Source organism: Vicia villosa, unplaced genomic scaffold (genome assembly GCF_029867415.1).
Source record: "Vicia villosa cultivar HV-30 ecotype Madison, WI unplaced genomic scaffold, Vvil1.0 ctg.001892F_1_1, whole genome shotgun sequence".
Classification (NCBI taxonomy): Eukaryota; Viridiplantae; Streptophyta; class Magnoliopsida; order Fabales; family Fabaceae; genus Vicia; species Vicia villosa.
In genome coordinates this window covers 300,144-312,325 of record NW_026705766.1, presented here as the reverse complement: position 1 = coordinate 312,325, position 12,182 = coordinate 300,144, and the positions used below count along the sequence as shown (strand labels likewise).

The window sequence follows — 12,182 nt, the reverse complement described above, 5'->3', positions numbered from 1 at the left end:
AGCTAGATTCCTTAGGTTAGGTCTTTTTTAGACAAATTTGCTTGTACTCTGTTGGATCATAAGGTTGTTTGGTGTTAATTGAATTCTTTTATGTTATTGTTATTATTTAATTATCCTTGATTTTAATGTTTTTTTATGTATTGAGGAATGCATGAATCAATATCTTATGAGTATGGATTATTGACCGTAAGTCTATCGATCCGATCTAAGGCAATTATTTGACTTAGTAATTAACTAGGAATAGATGATTATAAATTGTGGATTTTGAATTAATGAACCTAAAACACCTAATTTAACTTTGAATTGGCCTAAGGAGTTAGAGGATTATTGTGTAGATTAATGATATGTACACCAAGAATTGGATATTGTGACCTTGTTAATTCACAATAAGACTTTAACATATTATAAATTCAGTTAACGCATATTTCTGTTAGACGATAGGGATGGTCTAGAGTGGGTGAATAGACCACCTTTTTCCGACTTAAGAAAATTTTAGCTTTTGAAACGTGACTTCCCTGAATCACTTAATCGTCTCCGAACGATCGAGTTATCGGGGACCGGATATGTGCACTAAATCGAACGAATGAAAAACGGCGAATTATGGATTACGTTTTTAACGAATTTATCAATCAAGTCAAATACACACTTAATAGAATATTACTCACAATGAACGTTTATACCAAAATTTGACCAAAAATTGATTGAGTACTTTTATCGAACACTTGGTGATCAATATTCTTCAAACTTCAATTTTTGCTCAACAATGGAAACTTAACAAAACGAATAGTAAAAAGATAAAAGTAAGAACGATAAAGAACACGAGATTTGTTAAGGCAGTTCCTCTATCATCCTCGCAGGAGTACGTCTGCCCCTAATTTCATATGAAATTAGGAAAGTTTTATTTGATTGCAAAATGTTTAACAAGGATAGAATTTACCAATCACCAACTACACACATGCAGTAAAATTGAATACAATTCGATCCTCCCCTTGATTCAAGTTGAATCAAGTCAATGTCAATGATCTTCACCGATTAAGACCCGATCCTTCCTTTTCAATCCTCCGGTTGTAGCAAATTTGATGAGCGGGTCTTCAAACCCTCAATTCCTTATGCTCGGCTGAATTGATTACCAAAGCGAAACGATCGTCAAAAACCTTTGAATCACACCTTTGACGTAGAAGGAAAAACCATAAGGTTTTATACAAGAAACACCCTCAATAATCTTCACCCGAACAAGACAAATGTCTATCGTCGAACCTTATCAACACACGTTCCTTACTTCGATCGAAAAAGATGATTATGTGTGATTTTCGATCAATAAGCGAAAGGTTGAAGATGAGAAGAATCTTGAGTATATCTTTCACGTTTCTTGTTGATTTACTTGAGAATGATCACTTTGATATATATACCACACCCTTTGCATTAGCCAATGTCAACACAGCAAAAACCAGTAAAAGTAGCGATAGGTCGACCTGCTCCCCTGCATAGGTCGACCTATTTGAATTCTGCACATTTTTTTGGACCAAGCATGACACATGCGTCGACCTGAAGGGTCGGCGTGCGCATACCCGAGGTTTCCTCAAAATGCCATGCGTCGACCTGAGCCATCAATGCGTCGACGCATTCTGTTCTTACACTGAATCCTTAAGTCACCAAGATATGATGCGTCGACCTGAAGGGTCGGCGTGCGCATACTCGAGGTTCCCTCAAAATGTTATGCGTCGACCTGAGGAGGCAATGCGTCGATGCATTCTGCCTGGACATGAAATCTTTCACAAATGATAGCAGTAGGTCGACCTATTGTACCTGTGAGTCGACCTATTGTGGTCTTGTAGCAAAAAATGCTTTTCTTTGTTGCATCCATTTGATTTCTTTGATTCCACTTTAATTGTGTCAAGTTCGCAATGTTTTGACATCATGAAAACCACACATTTGCCCTCACATACTCCCCCTTTTTGATGATGGCAAAACTTATGAATTTTTGTTGAGGCATTACGTAAAACAAAATGCTTGCTCCCCCTTTCTGCTTGCTCCCCCTGTTTTGGTGCATATATTTGCTGTAGTGTACTAATTCGCTAATCCAATGCATTCTCCCCCTTTGACAACATCAAAAAGAGACAAGCAATATTATACATACATGATGGGATGATATCATTCAAGGTTGATCATCACTAAGCCCTTTTGCAATCATAATCACAAAGCAATCATTCACATAAAATGATACTTAATGACAAAATAAAGAAGGCAAAAATAACATAAATAACCAAACACACAATGAGCACATAGCTCAAAGTAATATCCTTACACAAACACATAGTACGGAAGAGGATTGTTCAGAGATAACGTTAAAATAAAGAACACAAAAACACTTAAATTGTTCATAAAAGATGTAAATGATTCATGCATGAAAAAGAGGACACTAGGCATCATCATCTTCATTTCTCTCTTAATCCAGAGGTGGAGGTTGAGTGGCATGAACTTGAGGAAATTGGTAGTGTTGCATGAAGGCATTTGTGAATGAGGAGATCTGGTTGCTTTGAGCGTCAATCATACCATAAAGCGTGTTGTACCGTTGCTCTTGAATGGTGGAATAGGCCGCAAATCGGGCACCTTGCTCAGTGACACGGGTGGTCAAAGTAGTAAGGCGCTCATTCATCAAATTTTGATTCTCAATTTGTTGGAGACGCATATCCTCAAGAAAATTAACCACATTTGAGCCTTCATTTCCAGCACCCACATCTTCATCTTCATCTTCACCTTCATTCTCTTCACCATCTTCAACGTCCATATCATCCTCATCTTCTCTGTTGAGATCCGCATTGTTACCCCTTAGAACAACTCGGTAGGTTCTTGTGGCTTGATTGTAGAAGAATCCCATCATGTTCAAAGTTTTCTTTGTGAACTCTTGGTCGATTGAAATGGACAGCATTAGAAGCTGTTGAGTTGGAATATTCACCCTGTTAAGCACCCATTGAATGAATGATGCATATCCAAGTGCGGTACCTCTACTGGATTCCTTCAACTCAAACATTCGCTTTGCTATAAAATGAGGCCAATTTACTGGAATTCTGCTCTTGATCAGCCAGACTAGATAAACCTCTTGTTGGTCAACACGAGAATACCCCCCTTGCTTAGGACGGATGATTCGTGCCACTATCCATTGCAGAATTCTATCAATTATGTTCAGCAAACCTGTAGTAGCAGTCCTTGGAAACAAATTGCTTTGAACTATATGATCAGGATGAGGGCGCCTCAACATATTATTTAAGGAAACATTGTAGTCAAACTGAGTCAACACATTTGTGTCAGTTACCGTTACCACATCATCACTTAGCGGAAACAGACCGACATGCTTCCAAGTATTTTCGGTGATGGCGCATGTAGTAGTGCCCATCTGAAAGTTGAAAGAACTGTTGTAGATGAAGTCTACGCAGGGTTCCTGTAAACAGCATAAATTGCTTGATGACTTTCCTCTTGCTAAAGTTGGATGATTAGGATTCAACAAGTTCATCAAGAATTAGAGATAGAGCATTTTCCACTTCCGGCTGTGGTTGAGAAGAGGAGTCTCCTCTGTTGGCTCGCTTTCTTGAAGATTTGTGGGAAGCCATTGATGAATGATTGGAAGGAGTTTGAGAGAATTGTAGATGGAGAATTTAGGGTTTTCTGGTGGGGAGGTCGACGGCGCAGAGAGAAGGAAGAGAGAATGAGATTACTTTGAGCCCCTTTTAAATGTAACCTAATTTTTGAAATTCTGTGAACGATGCGCCGACCTATGCAGGTCATGCGTCGATGCATTAGCTTCAGATTTTTAAAAAATTTCTTGTGATAGGTCGACTCATAGAAGGAGTAGGTCGACCTATGTTTTGCATATTCCAAAAATAGGTTAAATGCAATAAATGTATGCATGTCACAACCAAATTATGCATAAAACATACACACTTATGAACAAGTAACAAGTTTACCATGTTGATACATTATCATGAAGAGGATCTAAGGTTGAAACGATATTACCTTTACACATGGGAGATAGAGAAACATGCCCTTACATATCTTGAATGAACACTTCAATACATTTGTGAGAACATAGATAATAAAAATAAATAGAGCATATGCAACTACTCATAGTTGCAACCTATCCGATATATCAAGGACACCAAGTTCCCTACGGATGTGAAAGAAGGGATCGGTAGCTAGTGGTTTTGTAAATATTTCGGCAAGTTGATTTTTGCTATCAACATGCTCAAACACTACATCACCCTTCTCCACATGATCTCTAAGGAAATGGTGTCGAATTTCTATGTGATTAGTGCGAGAGTGCAAGACCGGATTTTTGGTTAAATTTATAGCACTTGTGTTATCACAAAAGATAGGAATATGATCAAGCTTGACATTGAAGTCAAGTAATTGTTGTTTAAGCCGTAGTATTTGAGCACAACAATTACCGGCCGCCACATATTCCGCCTCGGCAGTTGACAAAGCAACATAAACTTGTTTCTTGCTATGCCAACTTACTAAGGAGTTTGAAAAAAAATGACATGTGCCACTAGTGCTTTTCCTATCCAATTTGCAACCGGCAAAATCGGAATCAGAATACCCAACCAAAGAACAATCACTACCTTTGGAGAACCATAAGCCATGCTTAGTTGTACCAACAAGATACCTAAGTATGCGCTTAACGGCTTTTAAGTGAGACTCCTTAGGACATGATTGGTATCTTGCACACATGCAAACACTAAACATAATATCGGGACGAGAAGCGGTAAGGTAAAGTAGGGAACCGATCATACCTCTATACCTTTTTACATCAACCGGCTTACCATGTTCATCCCGATCAAGATTTACCGCGGTAGGCATAGGAGTATCAATGGCCTTGGACTTTGCCATTTCAAAGCGTTTAATGAGCTCTTGACAATACTTAGTTTGACTCACAAATGTGCCTTCCTTTAGTTGCTTGATTTGGAGTCCAAGAAAGTAGTTTAGTTCACCCATCATGCTCATCTCAAATTCTCCCTGCATAAGCTTAGAAAACTCTTTTACAAGAGTCATGTTAGTAGACCCAAAACTAATATCATCAACATACACTTGAACTAATATAGAATGCTTTTTATGTCTCTTAATAAATAGGGTGGTATCTACCTTCCCTCTTGAGAAACCTTGATTTATCAAAAAGTTACTAAGCCGCTCGTACCAAGCTCTTGGAGCTTGTTTAAGACTGTACAAGGCACGCTTAAGTTTATAAACATAATCGGGATAATCAACGTTTTCAAAGCCGGGAGGTTGGGATACATAGACCTCTTCATTAATAAACCCATTTAGAAAAGCACTCTTAACATCCATTTGATAAAGCTTAAAGTTTTATGAACATGCAAATGCAATTAACAAGCGTATTGTCTCAAGTCGGGCGACCGGAGCATAAGTCTCCTCATAATCGATCCCTTCCTCTTGGCTATACCCTTGAGCAACAAGACGGGCCTTGTTGTGAGTGATAATACCGTTTTCGTCTAGTTTGTTCCTAAACACCCATTTAGTGCCAATTACTCGATGGTCTCGCGGAGGGGGAACTAAGTCCCAAACCTCATTTCTCTTAAATTGGTTTAGCTCTTATTACATAGCTAAATACCAATGCTCATCGACTAATGCATCTTTGGAGTTTTTAGGCCCAATTTGAGAGACGAAAGAATAATAAAAACAAAAGTTACTTATCCTTGACCGTGTTGTTACTCCTTTTGATATGTCTCCTAGAATGTTGTCCATAGGATGGTCCTTAGAAGATTTCCATGCAAGGGGAAGATCACTCTTCTCACTTGGTTGGTCTTCCACTTTATCTTTAGGTACTTGATCCACTTCCTCTTCAATATTCTCGGGTGAGAGCGAATCTTTATCTTTCTCAAGCTTGGCATCCGGATCCTTAAGTATACTCTCAGTTGAGATACCTGCACCATTAAGAACACTACCTTTTTCGACAACTTTCGGACAAGACTCATCAAAAGAAACATGTACGGACTTTTCAACAATATGTAACCTTTTGTTGTATACCCTATAAGCTTTACTAGATTGAGCGTATCCTAGAAAGATACCCTCGTTCGCTTTTGCATCAAACTTACCAAGATTTTCCTTTCCATTATTTAAAACAAAGCATTTACATCCAAATACGTGAAAGTGGGATATGTTTGGTTTTCTTCCTTTTAAGAGTTCATACGGAGTTTTGTTTAGAATAGGTCGTATCAAGATCCTATTTAAAACATAGCAAACCGTATTTATGGCATTGGCCCAAAAGTATTTTGGAAGCCCATGTTCATTAATCATAGTCCTCCCAAGTTCTTCCAAAACACGGTTTTTACGTTCCACCACTCCATTTTGTTGGGGAGTTCGTGGTGCGGAGAAGTTATGATTAATGCCATGATTTCCACAAAAATCTTCAAAAATATGATTTTAAAACTCACCCCCATGATCACTTCGGATGGATACTATGTTAGTATTCAACTTATTTTGAAATAATTTGGCAAATTTCTCAAATGCGGAGAAGGTGTAACTTTTGCTTGCCAACAATATCTAGAGAAATCATCAACTATGACAAACCCATAATAGTTCCCACCTAGACTTTTTATTCTAGATGGTCCAAAAAGGTTCATATGAAGAAGTTCAAGAGGTCTCGTAGTAGATACAATGTTTTTAGATTTAAAAGAGATCCTCGTTTGCTTCCCATTTGGCACGCATCACATAAGTGATCTTTGGAGAACTTAATTTTGGGTAGGCCAACTACGAGGTCTTTTGAAACGATTTTATTAAGCAAATCAAAGTTGATGTGAGCCAAACGTCTATGCCAAAGCCATGAGTCTTCACTCATAGTTGCTAAACATTTGGCCTCGGTCAAAGATACCTCATTTAGGTCAAGCATGTATACATTGTTTACCCTCAGGCCTTTGAACACATCATCTTTCTTGTCATCATTTCTAATTATGCAACTTTCTTTTGAAAACGATACCGAGTATCCTTTGTCGCACAATTGACTGATGCTAATAAGATTGTGTTTAAGGCCCTCAACTAAAAGGACGTCAGAGATAGTAGTAGAAGAGGGATTACCTACACTACCTTTACCGAGTATTGCACCCTTGTTGTTATCACCATAGGTCACAAATCCTTTCTTCTTAGCCACAAAGCCATAGAATAAAGATAAGTCACTCGTCATATGTCTTGAGCATCCGCTATCTAGAAACCATCTTCTCTCAGATGGCTCAAGACATTCCAAAATCGTTTTCTTCTTTTGATGTGCGATGAGACATAGGTTGACGGTTTCCTCTTCATCGCTTGAGCTTTCTTTGCTAGATGAGTCACTATCACTTTCCCAAGCGATATAGGCTCTTCTTCCTTTTGTTTGCTTCTTTTGAGGTTTGCTCTTTGCCTTATCTTTCTTAAGCGAAGGGCAATCCGGCTTGTAGTGACCCGGTTTACCACAGTTGTAACAAGACCCTCTAGGTTTTGTTTTCTTATACTCATCTTGCTTGTTTAGCTTTGATTGACGTCTATAGTCTACTAGATTGTTGTCCGAGTGTTTGATTTGATTCTTTCGAAGATATTTATTGTACCTTCTTACGAACAATCCCATATCTTCATCCGGACTATCATCTTCGTCACTAGATTCACTATCACACGTATCTTTGGTGGATGACTTTGAACTTGAAGCCTTTAGAGCAATAGACTTCTTTTCGGTGTCCTTTGACTTCTCTTTCTTTTCTTTCTCTTCATGCTTGTTTAGGTTCATGATATCTTACTCATGTTCTTCAAGCTTTCCAAATAGAGCCGTGAGATCCAATGTAGAGAGATCGTTGGCTTCTTTGATTGTCGTGACCTTAGGTTGCCATTCCCTACTAAGACATCTCAAAACTTTGTTAGTAGCTACGGCATTGGGAGTAACATGTCCCAAAGTGTGTAAACGATTGATAATATGAGAAAATCTCTTTTGCATTTCAGCAATGGTTTCACCTTGCTTCATGTGAAAGAGATCAAGCTCTTGCGTCAAGGTATTGATTCTAGCTAGCTTAACATCATTAGTTCTTTCATGGGCGACTTGTAATGCATCCCACATTGCCTTTGCTGTTTGGAAATGCGATACACGAAAGTACTCATCAACCCCTAAGGAAGCTATAATCATGTTTCTAGCTTTCCAATCATACCCGTAATTTTTTTCATCTTTTTCATCCCATTGTGCTTGAGGTTTAGGTCTGGTAACACCTCCATCGTTGGTTATGGTGATAGCCATAGGACCATTGACGATGACATCCCAGATTTTTCTATAAATGGAGTTGATATGAATGCACATACAGTCTTTCCAATAACTATAGTTTTCTCTAGTGAAAACAGGCGCTTTATTATACACCCCTTTTTGACCGCTCTCCATTTTCTAAAAGTTATATACCAAGCACTAGATGAACCGGCGCTCTGATACCACTTGTTAGACGATAGGTATGGTCTAGAGTGGGGTGAATAGACCACCTTTTTCCGACTTAAGAAAATTTTAGCTTTTGAAACGTGACTTCCCTAAATCACTTAATCGTCTCCGAACGATCGAGTTATCGGGGACCGGATATGTGCACTAAACCGAACGAATGAAAAACGGCGAATTATGGATTACGTTTTTAACGAATTTATCAATTAAGTCAAATACACACTTAATAGAATATTACTCACAATGATCGTTTATACCAAAATTTGACCAAACATTGATTGAGTACTTTTATCGAACACTTGGTGATCAATATTCTTCAAACCTCAATTTTTGCTCAACAATGGAAACTTAACAAAACGAATAGTAAAAAGATAAAAGTAAGAACGATAAAGAACACGAGATTTGTTAAGGCAGTTCCTTTATCGTCCTTGCAGGAGTACGTCTGCCCCTAATTTCAAATGAAATTAGGAAAGTTTTATTTTATTGCAAAATGTTTAACAAGGATAGAATTTACCAATCACCAACTACACACATGCAGTAAAATTGAATACAATTCGATCCTCCCCTTGATTCAAGTTGAATCAAGTCAATGTCAATGATCTTCACCGATCAAGACCCCGATCCTTCCTTTTCAATCCTCCGGTTGTAGCAAATTTGATGAGTAGATCTTCAATCCCTCAATTCCTTATGCTTGGCTGAATTGATTACCAAAGCGAAGCGATCGTAAAAAACCTTTGAATCACACCTTTTATGTAGAAGGAAAAACCCTAAGGTTTTATACAAGAAACACCCTCAATAATCTTCACCCGAACAAGACAAATGTCTACCGTCGAACCTTATCAACACACGTTCCTTACTTCGATCGAAAAAGATGATTATGTGTGACTTTCGATCAATAAGCGAAAGGTTGAAGATGAGAAGGATCTTGAGTATATCTTTCACGTTTCTTGTTGATTTTCTTGAGAATGATCAATTTGATATATATATACCACACCCTTTGCATTAGCCAATGTCAACACAGCAAAAACCAGTAAAAGTAGCGATAGGTTGACCTGCTCCCTTGCATAGGTCGACCTATTTGAATTCTGCACATGTTTTTGGACCAAGCATGACACATGCGTCGACCTGAAGGGTCGGCGTGCGCATACCCGAGGTTTCCTCAAAATGCCATGCGTCGACCTGAGCCATCAATGCGTCGACGCATTCTGTTCTTACACTGAATCCTTAAGTCACCAAGATATGATGCGTCGACTTGAAGGGTCGGCGTGTGCATACCCGAGGTTCCCCCAAAATGTAATGCGTCGACCTGAGGAGGCAATGCATCGACGCATTCTTCCTGGACATGAAATCTTTCACAAATGATAGCAGTAGGTCGACCTATTGTACCTGTGAGTCGACCTATTGAAGTCTTGTAGCCAAAAATGCTTTTCTTTGTTGCATCCATTTGATTTCTTTGATTCCACTTTAATTGTGTCAAGTTCACAATGTTTTGACATCATGAAAACCACACATTTGCCCTCACAATTTCATCAACAAGTATAAGTAGGGGAGTCAAAAGAAAGATCTAATCGCCTTCAATCATTGAATTTTATTCTGCAAAATTTCTTATTTTACTTTCAAACTGATTCGATCTTAAACCCCCTTATTATTTACATTAATTTTCACTATTTTTACCTTAAATTCACAATCTATGTAAAAACAAATTATTTTATTACTTCGACGAGACTAGTACACTTTCTAGAATTGTCATCAAGTTTTTGATGCTGTTACTAGGGATTCTTGATAATTCAAACAAGACAATATGGTGCGATATTTTAATTTTGTATTTTATTCTTAATTTTTTTATTGTATTTTTCAATGTATTTTTTCTGTTTTAATTTTCTATTTTGATTTTATTTTAATTTTTATACTCATATTTTGTTTGGTTTGGTGCGGTGCTACTAAAGTATTGTTGTTTAGTTTATGCGAGGTACGAATTCGATGCTGATACCAATTGACCCTGAAATCAAAAGAGAAGTGCCTGCAATTTGTAGAGTAAAACGAGAAGCACTGTAAAGTACTAAAGAAGTAAAAGAAGAAAAAGTAGAGATGGATGTTCCACCACGACAAATATTAGGGGACTATTGTAGAAAGACTGATGCTGAGCAAATATCTTTAGGATTTCAACCGACAAATCCTATAACTTTTGATATTAAGAGTTTTATACTTTCAGATTTGAAAGAGAACCCGTTCGATGGGAAATCAATAAGATATTCTTGGGAGCATCACGCTAAATTCTAAACCATGTGGTGACATTATTGAAGATAAGATAAAATTACGTTTGTTTGATTTTTCTTTGATAGCTCACGCTCAGAATTTTTTTCGATGTATCCTAAATGGTAATATTTAGACCTGGAAGGAATTGGAAGATACATTTCTAGAGCAGTATTACTCAAACGCTCAATTTGTGGAAAGAAAGCCTCAATTTCCAACTTCGATCAGGAAGAGTCAAAGTCATTGTCGGATGCATAGGAAAGATTCAAATTGTTACTTCGTAAGTGTCCTAGTCATAATATGAGTTCTATGGAAAAATTGACACACTTTATTGACATTTTAAAAAATACAAATGAGAAAGCTTCTTTGCGCCTCAGCTGGTGGTACGCTAAGAGCAAAGACCAGTGAGGAGTTGGAGATACTCATATATAAACTAAAATAATAGAGAATAACAAGCATTTACAATTCCCAAATCTATAGTGATTATTTTTTTTAATGAAACCTTGTATATTAAAAAGGAAACATTTCAAAAAGGATGAGACTATAACAAAACCCATCAAGAGGAAAATCTAAAACTAGGCATTCCTAGTCTATTACGAACAAATTCCTTCCTAATGCCAAAGGAATGGAATCAAAAAATAGGAGAGAGCTACAATTAAGACCTATATTTTCTATAAAATTGGCACAAGAGTTACCCTCTCTTTAGATGTGCAAAATAAAAAGCTGCCTATAAACACAAAAATTTAACAATTGATCAAATTCACTTTGACCTTCCAAGGAATTAAAGTTGGCTTAGAGAAAGCTTGAACCACTAAAGCTCATTCTGTTTCAATCCAAAGCCTACCCCAACTTTTCTCAATAGAAATTTCCATGGCTCGAATAACTACAACGAGTTTAGCTAAATAAGACGACATCCAAGGAACGGAATCAGCAAAAGCCAAGAGGAAATTGTCTCTACAGTCTCTAAACAAACTTCTACAAGTAGCAGGGAGACCATTATGATTGTATGAACCATCACAATTACACTTGATCCAACCTATGGTGGGAGGATACCAGATGACTTCCAAGATTTTGCGCACTTTAGGAGGTTTAATAGCTATGTTGAAAGCATTTAGAATCTTGAAATCTGCAATAGAAACACGAGAGTTAACTGTTGAATTGTGAGCAGTGATGTATATTTGATTTTGAACTCTTTGTCTGGATTTACTAACATTGAGCTTAACATTGTTGAATCTCTCATTGTTTTTGGCCTCCCATATGATGTACATAATGAAAATTGAGAAAGCAATAAGGAGCATTAAACATTGATTGGATCTTCATCTGGAGCAAAAACTCCACCATGTTTCCAAATCTTAAGGGCTGTTACACAAATGAGCAGTGTTAGTGAACCAGGACCAAACTTTCGTTGAGAAAGGGTAGTTAAAAAATAAATGTTGGGATGTTTTATTATAGCTTCTGCAAATGCTACAGATGAAAACAATGT

General features: G+C 37.5%; 1 protein-coding gene across 1 annotated transcript; it reads right to left on the bottom strand.

Moving 5' to 3' along the window:
- Nucleotides 1–11,517: 11,517 nt before the first annotated feature.
- Nucleotides 11,518–11,967, bottom strand: LOC131637023 (uncharacterized). Its single transcript, XM_058907588.1, has one exon. It carries the CDS (start codon nucleotides 11,965–11,967, stop codon nucleotides 11,518–11,520), a length of 450 nt encoding a protein of 149 aa, XP_058763571.1.
- Nucleotides 11,968–12,182: the final 215 nt, after the last annotated feature.

Coding starts and splice junctions, on each gene's coding strand:
- LOC131637023 (XM_058907588.1), bottom strand. CDS start 11,967: ATGTACATCATATGGGAGGCCAAAAACAATGAGAGATTCAACAATGTT.